Genomic DNA, 15619 nt, shown 5'->3' with positions numbered 1-15619 from the left:
AAATAGTATTATCGATCATGGCGTAGATTGATAAAGATGATTATTTTATATAAATAAGAAATGATTACTGAAAAACAGAACATACACAGGTAATTTGCTGTAAATCACATTTTTATATCTATATTATATAAATATATACTTGGCGTGTAAAAATATCATATTTATTTGATTTTGATAGAGATATTGAAACTTGCTTGAATTATCAAGCAAGAAAGATATTCTGACATTCTTATAGCCTCAAAAACTAAATCGACTACTTCAATATCCTGTGTTTATAAGTTTAATTTATTCTCGAATAACAGTTTTTTTAAGTAGATACTGGATAGTGAAGCATAAATTTGTTTTATTATCAGAAATTTAAATCGTTCGCAGTTTATTGGATACATTGTTAGTATTGGTTAAACTTCGAAACTGTTAACCGCGAATTTAAAGTGAGATATTTTTTTATAGATTTAAAATGCTGAAAGTTATCATACTCCTCGTGCTGACTGTTGCTTTTGCATCAGCGGGTACCATCAGCAGGTCAACAAGTGAGATCCAAGAATATGAAAATTTCCTCAAGAAAACAGTGCACGGACGACCAGAAGGTAAGATAGTGATCAGTGTTGCCAACCGTACTATAATTATAGTACAATTCTATAATTTTGAATCCGCGAAAAATATAAAATACTATAATTTTACGCAAATATGCTATAAATACTATAATTTTGAAGGATTCGAGATGAAAAAAGGTTCTTTTACTATATTTTTTCAGAAATACTATATTTTTTACCTTTTTGTATTATAATCAAAAGATGGCAACACTGATAGTGACATATAATTAAGTAGGAAGCCCATCCAACGATGCACGAAATAATATTCAAATTATTGACAATAATTATAAGGAACTTAATGCTAGTATCTATAATTTTAAAATCATATTTTTTAGTATACAAATAAAGCAAAGTATCATTATTTCATTCACTTTAATAGAGCACGTACACATCATTAATTTTCCATTATTTTCACTTTATTTCAATAATATTATATTATATCACATTAAAAAGAGAATTAGAGTACATAAATAAGTTATTTATTTAAAGTCACGATAACTTAAATATAAACACCACATATTGTTGAATACCCCTATTAGAAAAATCGGGTATAAGACGATTCGGCGCCGGGATAACTGGGTGCTACGCAATCGAATGAAATTAGTTCGTGAATTATAGGTACTTTTAAAATATATATTTAATACTAATATTACTATTATAGTATTTAATACTTGATGAGAATTTCCTATTCCACTATTTGTCGTCTGGAAAAGTCTGTTAATATAAGCTCTATTTTGTGGAAGGGCTTATGCTCCGCATAGGATCAACCATGGCAATCTACTTTTACTTTATGTAGGTGGGAACCATATTAAGGATGTACGAGAAAATATCTAAATTATTGTTAATTATTAGGAACTTTAATATGCTAGTATATATAATTGAAGGGATTATCGCAAGATAATGATATGCCACATAATTATGAATTTGTTGATTTTGAATAAAACCAATTCCCAGAGTATACACTCACGTTTTACTTAAGGAACTTAAAAAAAAACACAGATGTCTCAATAATTATGATCAATATGTAGTTCTTACAAATTCAAATTCTGCTATAAAAATGGTTATAACAATAATATGATATGCCATGCCAGTCAAAATTGATATCGGTCAGTCATCCACGCCTTTTGCTCCAAACAGAATAATTATATGTGAGATAAATCGAACATTTTAATGAGGATAGTATTTTTTCTGTTACTATAGTGAACGAACAAGAACATTAAATTGCTTATATCTCCAAACTATGTTTCTGTGGCATATCATTGTCTTGCAATAACCCCTTTGGAAATTTGGGAAACGTTTTGCCTTTTTGTAGTTGGTACTTTTTTAATCATCATTTTTTTACTACTGTTAAGTAAAGTGTGTTGCGTATGTCTTATTTCGACAATCAATAATGAATGGAGTCATTCAAACGGCCAGAACGTCTTCTAAAACCTTACAATGCTTTTTCATCATATACCTAATAATATAAAATATTTATAACACTACACTAGGCCAAGACGCCAAATGACAGTGGTATAGGAAACAGTAGTGTATTTAGTAATATAAGTGAAACAATTACAAATACCCAGGCTTTGAGAAAAATCACAAATATATATTGTGACCTCACTGAGAACGAACCCGGAGCTTCCTGGTGAAAGGCTGGCACCTTACGTACTACACCACGAGAGCCGTAAAATGATTCCCATTATTTTAAGGAACCACCACAATATTATATAATATTATGCACGTAACGTATCTAATATTTTTGTACTAGTGCTCAATTCAAGCTACACTTTTTTGGAAAATGTAGAATTATTAATAAAATCAATCAAGTCGTAGTAAAAAAGTTGAGATTTAAAAGCGAGTAAAACAGCCAATAACTATTAGTATCAACGATTTTTTTTCAAAATAAAACTTTGTTACAACATCTAATGAAGTGTTGGTGTATTGAAGAAAGTGTTTCATTTTTCAATAGTCTTTTCGTATAATACACTGCTATGTTGGCATAGATATTTTTGACTAATTCATAGTTTTAATATTTTTTATATTTGTTTTAAAAAACATCGATTTTTATGAAAAAATATAAATGTGTATAACTTGAAATCCTTTTTATGTATATCAAATTGAGATTCAATATTAGGACCATACCTTAATATGATTTCATATAAATAAAAAGGATTTCAAGTTATACACATTTCTGTTTTTATGAAAATCGATATTTTTTAAAATATATATAAAAAATATTAAAAATATGAATTATTCAAAAATCTCTATGTCAACACATACAAAACTTAATAAACTAAATTTTAATAATACATAATATGACCATATAATATATGTAATAATAACGTAACTGTGGACATATATATGTAACAAATTCAGATTATTTTTACAATTGTAAGTTTATCTTTGACTTAAAAAATATATTTTTCTTTTTAATGTTTTCAGATATATATTTATTAATTAATACAGTTGAAATAGTAAATTATCAAAAAAATATCTCAAATTGCAAGCTTCATATTTTTCCGCTAGGTGCCTTTCGAAGGTATAAGCCTCCCCCTTAACATATGAATATTATTCAGTCATGAATAAATAAAATAATAACTAGCGTAATTTATTTTTGTTAACCTACTCACATGTTGTACTATCTTATGACGTTATCTAATCTTTATTTCAGCCCCCGTTACTCCTGAATTGGAGCATTTGCAGAATGCATGGGAGAGGAGTGGAAAGTTTGAGGGTGACATGATCCTCACGGATGAGCAGATCAAAGAGTTGGTAGGGGAATATTCCGGAGTCAAGAATGCCATCAAAGACCCTAAACGGTTGTGGACAGACAAAACTCTGTACTATAAGATAAACAAGGATGATTTTGGTATGACACATTAAAATTAAACATTTATTTATATATTTAGAACTAGACTTCAACCCACAATCATCTCTATAACCCCAATTAAATTTAATTATACAATGTCAAAAAGTTCATTAAAGCTCCAATCAAAGGCGATAGATCTTGGTATAGTTTTTGATTCAACGTTATTTTTTCACTCGCATATAAGTTCTACAGCTCTACGTGCAAGTAGGTTTCGAAAATTCATCATGCGACAAGCCAACCCATTCATAATCCAAATGTCATACTACACTGTACGTCTCGTTAGTGCATAGTATTTTTGAATATGGGTCTATTATATCGAGTCCTAATGAAGTTTCCTACAAGCTTGTTTTAGAGCGCGTCCAGATGAAATTTCTTCGATGTCTTTATTTTAAGACATATAACTATTTTCCTTTTAATAATTCGTCAAACGATTACTTTTCGGCTGCCTTTCTACAAGGCATACTGACTTTTCACTCTCTTGAATCTCGTAGGTCACTTTTCTGCTCTTGAAACATTTTTGCCTCCTATCACGAGGGATGGTTTCCAATCCTGGCGTTCTAAAGAATATAAATTTATATGCGCTGGTCAATTACCCACATCATCGCAGCCATGACCTATTCTGGGTTAGACCTGTTTCCTCGAGTCAAGCCTATCAGGCACCATTAGCGAGGAGTGCAAGACTAGTAAATGCGCTCCCTAAAGACATACTTAGACATTTCAATGATGAACTTTTCATTTTGTTTTTGGCACTTTATTTTATTGTATAAAACTGTTTATTTTTGTAGTTGTACTCGCTAATCATGACGAAAAGTTCTAACAATTTGCAACTAATGTGTTGTTGAAAATTTTGTTAATATTGATGAACACCTCCGATACGGTACGATGGTACCTACTAAGCAATAACATTGATTGATACCTAGATGGTGTCAGTATCTTTCCAAAGTTTAATTTTTACGTGTTTTGTTAAGATGTGTACTGTTTTGTGTGTAGATATTTAATAAATAATGTTAGATTCCTAATACTCGAGCCCACCTGCGATTGGACATTCTGTCCGGGGTTGTAAATGCCAATGGGTTTAACGATAATTATGAACCCAGTAAAGTAATGCGGTTGGATGTGTATTAGGTATGGCTCGTCATACGGCTCGTTTTAGGTAAGCGCGTTCGGCGGCGCGTTGAGCGGCGCGCGCAACTCAAAGATATAACCAACAAAAGACTTTTTCTATGAACATTTTCACACACGGTTATACGTTTGAGTTGCGCGCGCCGCTCAACGCTTCGCCGACTTCGCCCACGTAAGACGCCCAGTTACAGTGACATCCATTTTTGTGGTGGAACATACGAACACGCCATGCAGTTTGTTCGAAATTATTGTAAAATTTTGTGACTGACAATATGCATTTTTTTTAAATTTAGATGCCACGCACTTAGCAGCCATTGAATACGCATTGAAAGACATTGAAAAGGTTTCTTGCGTTAAGATCAAGGAAGCTACCGCATCCACTGTCAACTACGTCAGCGTTCAGGTAAATTTATTACTGTTTTTATTTTTTCTTCATCTATAGTCTGTAGTAGGTAATCGCGAATTTTGTTCGAACTTTTTGCATTACTTGATAATTTTAGATTAAATAGTTTGTTAGTATTAATTAGAGTATTCAATATAAGATAATAATCATATTTTACCGCAGCACTACGATAAGTGAATTAGTAATCACACTCAGTGACGTCCCGTAGGGGTAGGCAGATTGAGTGTCGCTTGGGGGCGGCAGTTACTCGAAGGGCGGCAAATCGAGGAGGATAATTAGGTATATTTAAAAATAGCTACCTAAACTTAATAATAACGGAAATATCATTCCATTAAAAAAATCACCTCACTGGTTCGAAACAAAATGTATTAATTAACATACAAGCTTTAACAGGACTGTATTTTTTGTCAGGTTCGCGATGTCTAGCTTATTTCCGTTATACTTGGACGTCACGTCCTTGATGACCAGCAACTATACATGTAGATTTGAGAATTATTATAGGTAGTACATACTTACCTAATTTAAAATTTATCCAAATATTTTTGCCATTCACTCGTGAGGTTTGAAGTTTTCAGGTGTATTTTTAAATGTATTTAAAACCGTGGACTCTATTGTCTATTGTAGCAAAGATGGCATTTAAATTAGATTTAGTGGTGTATATTTTGTTAGTAATGTATCCATACAACACATTTCTTAGATATTTTAGTCATGAAAGCATGATAAAAAATACTGTATAAACGAATGGGGCGGCATTTTGGCGCTGCCTAGGGACGGAATTTTGTCTAGGGACATCACTGTGTTCATCACTCCGCGGCCTGACTTTATGGGGAGGGGGGCTTGGAGCATGCCCATACATCTTAGGCCAGGTCATTTATTGCGATTATATTTTCCAGAATGGTAAGAACGGTTGCTCATCTCACGTTGGTATGGTTGGCAAATCGCAAAACCTTCATTTGAAGCCTGATAAACTTGGACATGGCTGCTTCAAGAATGGCACAATCATCCACGAGTTCCTCCATGCACTGGGCTTCCACCATATGCAGTGCACTCATAACAGGGATGACTTTGTTAAAGTAATCTGGGAAAAGATCAAAGAAGGTTAGTAACACAAATAAATCATTTATAAATTTGAGGACTTCAAATATAAAATTGTAAAAACGAAAGAAAGTATGTAACTTTCCATTTTGGTATACATATGTAATGTAATAAAAATGTAATTAAACTACTAGTTTTATTCGGTTGGTAGGTAGTTATGTTACATTTTGTAAACAAGGAAGGGGTAGTTTTGAGAAAAATACGTTTAAAAATTTTGATGATGCTTCCATGGCATATGTGTATTTTTCCCTATTGACCACTTGCGAGACATATTGTAGTCGTCAGGTCAGGATAAAAATGTTATTTGGTTAAATGGTAAAGAAAAAATCGAGCTGGCGATTTTCTATGATGCAGAGCACTCAATCGATTCGTCAGAATATTTACAAGGGGCTCTCGAAATAGTTCAAACTAGGTGCTTCAGTCTAGGTACCTACTTATATTACAACATATCGTCACTGTTAACCTCAATAATAATTATTTTTAGTTGAGGATGTGATCAATAGTTTATCTTTTGTTATGGTCGGGATGAGGTCAAAATCAGTCGATGCGTTGAACCCGCCACTGAAATCGATAATTTTTCTAAAAGCACTATCATAGCAGAACACCCCGAATATTTTTAGGTATCTCTTCTATGCCTTATTTTTTCGTACTCACCAACTATAAAATAGTTAGATATGTTAATTTTATTAAGATTAAAATAAGTAAGCTCTCTGTAAGTATTTTTTTCACTGGTTATTGTTGTTATTTGTCGTATATTGTTCGTAAATTGAAGTGATAATAAATTATTAAATCTACATTAAAATGAATTTAAAATAAACCACAGCAACATTCAAGTTCAATTCAATTCTATCGCTATGAAGATGGGTGTATAGCCTAACAACATCAATAACTAAAAAAATGTAAAAATGAGGAGAAATTTATTTCAAAAGCGTTGAATTTTTGTTTTCTCAGGTCATGAGAAAAACTTTGTGAAGTATGACGGAGCAAAGACTACAAACTTTGGTCAGAAGTATGACTACGGAAGCATCATGCATTATTCGGAGTATGGATTCAGCATTGATGGAAGCAAAACTCTTATCCCAATACAGGTATTTTTTGTTTTTTCCAATGACCAATCACAGAGAATAAATTATTATAATATAGGATAAAATAATGTGGATGGTCCCAATAACAGGTAGACACAAAAGCATATTAATTATTTGATTACATATTTGTAATTAAATGAAACACAATTGTGTAGTTCTTATTCCACTTTTTAATTAAATTCTGTACCGGTTTCGTCCTCTTGAAGGGGACGAAACCGGTACAGAATTAATTTTAAAAGTGAAATAAGTACTACAAAATTGTGTTTCATATAATTACAAATAATTAATCAAATAATACAATGCAGTTCTAGACAGTGGCGATTCTCCCTTGAGAGCGCTGGAGCGGTGCACACCCACCCACTCAATTTATGCGAAAAGACTTTTTTTAAATGAGTATTTAATTTATATTTGATTAATTAAAAGTGTTCTGATCTATTACCGTAGTCATTAATTCATATATAAAAACAAATTCTAATATGTGTTTTTAACCGGCTATTTTAAATAATAATATTATATGTTGATGGGAGCGATATTCGCCATCGCTCGACCAAAGCGCCCAGTAATCTAATTTCGATTTCTTTGCAATGAGAAAGAGCGTCGTCTGTCGCGTGTAATAGCAATACGTAAATATTTTTTCTACGTGCTCGGGAGCGACAGTTTCAGTCGCTCTCGGCCCGAATGCAGATTCATCGGTTTTAAAACAATACAGCCCGTATCACACATACAATTATTGTTTGACAATTTTTATTCAATATTATTATAAAAATAAATTCTTTTCACAGTACGCATTTAAATTTCCGCACATGTTGACAACATTTCTCAAATTTAAGCGAAGTACAATTTAAAAATAAACTTCAAGTTTTTTTTGACACAATGTTTATCAATTATGATATCTCTCCAAACTAGCTCTGTAATACGTCTGACTTTTTAGATAAAAATAAACTCAAAAATGAATTGTCTGTTATTTACAGCTTGGATAATTTTTATAATGCTGACACATTTACGGAAACGGTTTTACTATTAAATTTAATTTTTACTATTCCGATGACATCAGTGGAAAGCGAAAGATGTTTTTTCACACTCAAACGGATCAAGTGTTTTAGTAGAAACACCATCGCGCAATCAAGATTGAACGCATTATGTATACTCAGTATCGAAAAAAGAATGATACAAGAGATTCCTGACTTCAACAAACGCGTAATTGAAAAATTTGTGTCGATGAAAAACAGAAGAATGGATTTCTAATACAAATGAACAATAAATCCCGGTCACTGCCAGATACGAGATATTTCGGTAGTACTAATAATTCGGTCAAAACAAAATAGTTCGTGTCAACCAGTTTGTGTTAATGTTTAAAATCCATTTTTTTCAAGAAAAACTGTTTTAAGAGGTACAACAAATAATAAATAGTGAGTTATTTATGAGTTATTTTAAATGTACTAAATTAAAAAAACCAATAGTTTTATTTTTTATTTTTTGGTGAAGTTTTGATGAAGGCAAATGCCTTTTTACGGCAGTCAAAAGGTGAAAAAAGTGAACTCCCAGTAAAATAACTCACCGGTCGCCACTGAGTTCTACCATGAATTGACATTATAAAAGAAATTAAAGCATAATAAATCAAATTAAATTAGATCGAATATTAGGTACAGCTGTAAAGAATATATTGGAGAGTTATTAAAAATGGTTAAAAAGGAAAAACATATTAGTAGTAATCATAAGAAAAATAGAAGTATAATACAGCAAAATATAAAAAAGTATGTGTATACAGAGAAGACAGGCAATATAAGAAAAGAAAAATACAATAAAAAAGGAGTCGTCCTGATAAAATTGTTCGTAGATTTTGGGCAACTTAATTTTATTTTAGGTATGGTCCCAATATTGAAGCTCGATTTGATATAAATAAAAAGGATTTCAAGTTATACACATTTATATTTTTTATAAAAATCGATGTTTTTAAAATAAATGTAACAAAATATTAAAACGATGAATAAGTCAAAAATCTACACGACGAAAAATTGAAAACTTAATAAACTAAATTTTAATAATAAATATGACCATACAATATAATGTAATAATCACGTAACTGGAGAATCAAATAAATAAATAACAAATTCACATTTTTTTTACAATTGTAAGTTTATCTTTGACTTTAAAAAAATCTTTTTATCGTTTTCAGATACATATTTATTAATTAATACAGTTGAAATTGTAAAATATCAAAAAAAATTCTCAAATTGCAAGCTTCGTGTTTTTCGCGAGGTGCCATTGTATGTAAAACCCTCCCTATTAAGGTTCTGCAGAGACGAGCCACCGGACAATTATTGTAACCTAGATCAGTTTTATACATATGAATGTATAAATGTGAGAAAATGTGAGACGCATATTGACTATGGGTACATTAAATTTAATGTTTGATAGTAATAATAATTGTGGGGAATCTGAATGATTATTAATTAATGTGAAGATAATCAATCACGAATCAAAAGTATCGCTGTGTCTTCCAGGTCCATGCGAGTCTTGACTCATGTGGTTATATTATGTAAATTGTATAAACTAAATTTCACCGTATCACAGTACGCCATGAGTTATCTTTCCGGAAAGAAATAGCCGTATAGCATTGAGATTAAAAAATCCGCAATGTTCGAGTTACAATAAGAACATTAATTTGCCATTGATTGGTATCAAATATCTGAAAATAATGCAGTGATTATTAGTACGTTTTGATACTTATGAGGACCTACCAGAATTTTATATAAGTAAATAATATATAATATTATGATATAATGTGATTGAGTTTCTAATTTACTTACCTACATAATATTTTCTTCTGTCTACCTTTATATTCTGGTGGGATTAATAACGTATTGTATTTTATGAATTTTGCTTCAATTTTTATATCGTACCTATTTATTTTTATTTGGTTTTTCAGTCGACCAATGATACAATCGGTCAGCGTGTTGCCATGAGTCAAATTGACATCATCAAGTTGAACAAACTCTACTCCTGTCCTGGATTTTAAAATATTATGTAGATTAAGTAAAATATTATTTCTTGTATTTACTTAAGATGTCTTCATGCATAGTAACTTCATAATTATGTGATTTTTTAAAAACTAAACAATGTTAATTTTTCTATTTTAAACTGTCATAATAATAAAATGGAAACAAAAAAAAACATAATTTATTTAATTAAATAAAATTCAAATCAGTGTCAAATAAAATGTCAATGAAGTATCTTTGGAGTGACTTGGATAATAATAGTTCACTTTAGGTACATGTATGTAAGGTATATCTAAAAATATATAGATATTTATTATTATAATTAATAAATAAATAAAATTATTGAATTTATATCAAAGGTTCTTTTTTTTTACTCCCATAGGTCTATATTCTATAACAACCTCAAAATTGTATGGGTATATCAAAGCTGAGGAAGATTGAGGGATGAATAAATTCTTGCACCTTTTACAAAGAAATACTTTTTACGATGAAAGACATAATTATTTTAATATAGGTACTCTCGATTTATTGACTATTAATTTGCAATCATCGATGTATTTTCCTGAGAATTTTTGCCTATTATCTATCTAATTTATTGCCTCATATAAAATCGCCTCTGATTTATGCATATTAGTTATGAATTATGATAGTAAAATCGCTATATAGCGTTGGATAACAGTTAAATTTAAACAACAACAAATCAATAATTATTGTAAGATAAGATTTGATTGATCGGATGATTATTTTAGAAATAATCAGCTATTGCTCTGCACAGCTATGCATCCTACTGCTATGAATTTTATCAAAATAAAATCCTCGCAGAATAGTGAATTTTGGAAAGAGTTTATCCGCTTCTTTGTTAATTTAAAAAAAATCAATACTGTAAACACATGAGGCTTAGTCTTTATTGTAGAAAAATATAAGGAATACTTCGGATGCATCATAGACGGATCGATAGCTTGATGAAGTGAAAGTGAAAACGAAAGACGTTGGTAAAGTTCAATTCCCACTCGCTTTAACTTTTTTTATATGCATGTATAGTGATATAGAATTACAAATTAAATATCTATTTTTCACTTAGTCAGTCATCCATTGACGCAAACGCCAGATAATAAATAGCTGACTCGATTATTTCAATAAAAAGAATATTATTTTGATTGTATAAATAGCGAATAATAATTCATCGGAAATGTCACTCGAATCTCAGTACTTGGCCCGTTACTATCTCAGTGTTTATATTGTTGTACCGATTGCACCCTTGTACTAAGGTAACTATAAATAAACTCCCACTCCTCCATCATCACGAATAACCACGATCGTCTTTCATCTACAATACCATCGACCCTCACATCGACCATTCCCACACATGTTTCTGAGGTTTTTCAAAATAGTGTATTTTCAATTACAAATGCCATGTTACGTGTCTCCTAATCTCTCCAAGTCTCTCTAATGCATGTCTCTATAATATTATATTCTTTTAAGAATTATGTTTATGGCTGCTGGCGGTCAATGGCTGGTCGGCCCCAAGTGGACACATTGACGCTAGTAGATGTGTTCATAGCAAAAGTTGGGAAATGCCAAACTGCCAGCAAGTCCCATCTGCTGGCCTCCCCGGGGCGACCTGTACCTGTACGCTGTAGCTAACAGCAGGGGACGAAGGGCGAGTGACCGGCGCCATAAAACTGGCCTTCTGGCTAAGGGAAGGAAATCCCCGACAGAAAAACCTGGTCGAGCCGACCTTCAGGGCCCTCGTGGCTCAGGCCTCGAGAGCTCTGGGCTAATCACCTTGCCTCCTTAAACGAAACAGCTTCACAGCAGCCTCGGACGACAACCGGCTCTGTAAAACGACGACCTTGCATGGAAATGGACAATGAAACAGGTAGAGTAATCTTCTCTAACAACTCGAGTATGCGCATTGGGACATATAATGTTCGCACCCTGCGTACCCCCGGAAAGGACCTGCACGCCACACGCATCATGCACACCTACGGTGTGGACATCCTAGGGCTGAGCGAAGTGCGCTGGAAAGGAGCCGGGAGAAAGTTGATTGAGGGTTACTCTATTGTCTACTCAGGTCAGGAGCAATACCATCGCCAGGGAGTGGCAGCATTTATATCAAAGAGAGCGGCCCGTTGTCTCGTGAAATGGGAACCAATCTCGGAGAGACTGATACGTGTCTCCTTCAAGACGCCTGGTAGCTCCTTGACCGTCTTTCAGTGTTACGCCCCCACTGAGGATGCTGACGCGCAGATAAAGGATGCTTTTTACGATTCTCTCCACGCGGCAGTCTCCGCCATCCCCCGAAGAGACCGCGTGATTGTAATGGGGGATTATAATGCGAGAGTAAGAGCAGACCCGGTGTTTGGCCCCACGGTGATGGGACGACACGGCCTCGGTGACCCCAACGATAATGGTGAGCGGCTCGTAGAATTCGCCACTCTGAACGAGCTTGCAATCAGAGGCACTGTTTTTCCCCACAAAGACATTCAAAAATATACGTGGACGTCTCCTGATGGACGCACGAGGACGCAGATTGACCACTTTTTGTACAGTTTGAAGCACCGAAAGGAACATCTCGACGTGCGTACTTATAGAGGCACCGATATCCATAGCGATCATGAGTTACTTATTGGAAATATCCGAGTAAAACTCAGTCGCCAGGCGAGGCCTCCAAAGCGCGAACGAATTGACGTTGAGAGCTCCGACGCCGAAGAATTCGGATCGACTTCGAAACTGCTGTACGAGATAGTGTAGATCGTATTTACGAGTGGCACAAATCTGAATTCGACCTCATTGAGGCGGACTGGAGCCTCATAAAGAGTGCGATTGTGTCGTCGGCTCGTACCGTCCTTGGTACCAGAAGGAGTGAGCAGCCAAAGTGGATGTCTAACGAAACGTGGGTTGAAATTGGTGAACGAGCCAGGCTAAAAGCCCTGAGAGACAAGAAGACAGACCCCGACCGAACCGAGGACCGCCGGACTGACTACCAGACCCAAGACAGGGTAGTCAAATGTTCCGTGCGGTTGGACAAGCGCAATTTTATGAACCGGCAAATTGAAGCGGCAGAGGAGGCAGCAAGCAGAAATGACACCAGGAAACTCTTCCGAATCACCCGTGAAGTCTGCGGCAGGCGACCACCGACTCCCGGAGCCATTCGTGGTCCCAGTGGAGCAATAGAGTCTGACGCAGAATGCGTCAAAAAGATTTGGAAGAATCATTTCTGCGGAGTGCTGAACCGCCCACCCCTTTTAGATCCCTTTGACATATCTGCGGAAGCTTTACTTTTGGACATTCCCTGAGCGACCGACATTTCCGATTGCCCGCCCACGCACACCGAGATAAAATCGGCTGTGAAAAGGCTCAAGAACGGAAAGGCACCGGGGAGAGACGGGATTCATCCTGAATTCCTCAAGTAAAGCTTGAGCGCAATCCTGCACCCTACGTTTCATCTGATGACAAAGGTGTAGGAAGAAGAGCGCTGCCCAAGAGACTGGGTGAACGGTGAAATCATCACACTCCTTAAAAAAGGTGACCCTCAAAGCTGCGACAATTACCGAGGCATTACGCTACTCAGTGTTCCGGGAAAGATTTTGGCAAACATCATTTTAATGAGAATAAGGGACCCTATAATGCACGCCCTCAGGAAAAACCAAGCCGGGTTTCTACCTGGTCGAGCGTGTGCAGACCAAATCCACAACCTTCGATGTCTTCTCCAGCAGAGCCATGATCTGAACAGTCTGATGGCTTGCTGCTTTGTGGATTATGAGAAGGCTTTCGACAGTCCGCACCGCCCCTCCCTCTGGATGATACTGGGAGCATACGGGATCCCTCCCAAGAACATTACCATAATCAAAAGCCTGCACGAGAATAGCGAATGCTGTGTCAGAATTGCAGACACTGTCACGGAATGGTTCGGGGTCACGACCGAAGTCAGACAGGGTTGTGTCCTTTCACCGTTTCTCTTTATCATTATCTTTGACTTCATACTACGGAAGTCAATACCACCCGACCGAGGCATACCTGTTACCCCCACGGTAAAGCTATGCGACTTGGAATACGCCGATGATGCTGTCCTATTAGACTACTCAATCGAGGACATTCAAGAGACAATCGACAGGTTGCATAACAACTCCTCTCGCGTTGGTTTGGAAATCAACGCAAAGAAAACCAACGTCTTGTGCAATAGTACCTGTCCTGATCTAGATTTCCCTCTGATAAGCGATGGACAAAACATCGAGAGCGTCGACAGCTTCAAGTACCTGGGGGTACACATCACGGGAGATGGTATTTTGCAGAAAGAGCTCGCTATCCGAATGGGAATGGCTGGAGCAACATTCAACTCGATGCGAAATGTTTGGGACTCACGATTGTACTCAGTCAAAACCAAATGCTGCCTATTCAACGCTTGCATTCTGACGGTGCTGCTTTACGGTAGCGAATCATGGCACCATACGAAGCCTCAAAGCAACCGTATACCGAGCTTCGAAAACAGATGTTTGCGATGAATACTGGGTGTGCGGTATGACTTTAGGAGCAACGAGGAGATAAGAGAACGCACCAAGCAGCCTCTCATCACGCTGAAAGTGAAGAAGCGACGTTGGACCTGGCTCGGCCACGTGCTGCGGATGCCAGAAGAGAACTTTAACCTGGCTTGCCTGTTCTTCAAGCCGACCGGATTCCGGCGACCTAGAAGGCCGCTAAAAACAATCTACAGAGTGTATACGGTGGAGCTACGGGATGCTGGTTTGACCTGGAACGAAGCAAGAAGACTGGCAAGCGAGAGGGATTCTTGGACGCACCGCGTGGTGTCCATATGCTCCAATTAAGGGGCGGATATGGCCAAAGAAGGATAAACGGAGTTTCTTCCATTGGGTAGTTTCCATCAAGATACTTTTATTATCTCTGTTATATCCATAATCAGACATATACTATTGGTCATATTTTCCACGCATGTCACTGCTCTAAGCAGGAATATAGTTCTGAGCTCAAATCGGTATCTAAGTTTTTTATTAACCAGAACGTTCTTCTTCTGTCAGGGACTGTCATATGGCCGACCTATCGCAGACAATGGGTTTTGATAAATCTGATGATGTCAGGCTCGTTAAAGATCTTGTAGAGCTCATGGTTATAGCGACGTTGCCAGGATACCATCCTCGTAGATTGGGCGATAGATTTTTCGCAAGATTGTGCGCTCACACACGTAGCTTCTGATTTTAAGTCAGATACATTATTCTAATGGATTCAAGCTCTGTACTATTCCATTTAAGTCGTTTTTTGCGACCCGGGTTTCGCCTTTCGGCATCTTCAGGCGTCGTGTACACTCACCAAAGGCAAACACACACTGACAACGAACACCCTTAACTCTACCTTATATAGTAAAACAATACAATAAAGTAGGTAAAAACTCTATTACCTACCTATTTAGTCATAAATTACAACAAAAAGTACAATAAACAAATTATGAATAG

At 35.5% G+C, this 15619-nt stretch overlaps 1 protein-coding gene across 1 annotated transcript; it reads left to right on the top strand.

Annotated features, from left to right (window-relative positions):
• Positions 1-60: 60 nt before the first annotated feature.
• On the top strand, positions 61-10171 carry LOC147071699 (seminal metalloprotease 1-like). Its single transcript, XM_085946376.1, has 7 exons — positions 61-89; positions 451-587; positions 3250-3447; positions 4863-4972; positions 5866-6070; positions 7019-7155; positions 10082-10171. The coding sequence occupies exons 1-7, from the start codon at positions 61-63 to the stop codon at positions 10169-10171; spliced, it is 906 nt and encodes a 301-aa protein (XP_085802502.1).
• The last annotated feature ends 5448 nt before the right edge of the window (positions 10172-15619 follow it).

The sequence above is a fragment of the Rhyacophila brunnea genome, unplaced genomic scaffold, assembly GCF_057557595.1.
Source record: "Rhyacophila brunnea isolate RB1 unplaced genomic scaffold, BYU_Rbru_1.0 scaffold_2, whole genome shotgun sequence".
Lineage (NCBI taxonomy): Eukaryota > Metazoa > Arthropoda > Insecta > Trichoptera > Rhyacophilidae > Rhyacophila > Rhyacophila brunnea.
Note: the sequence above shows the minus strand (reverse complement) of the source record. Positions and strands in the feature narration are given on the sequence as shown.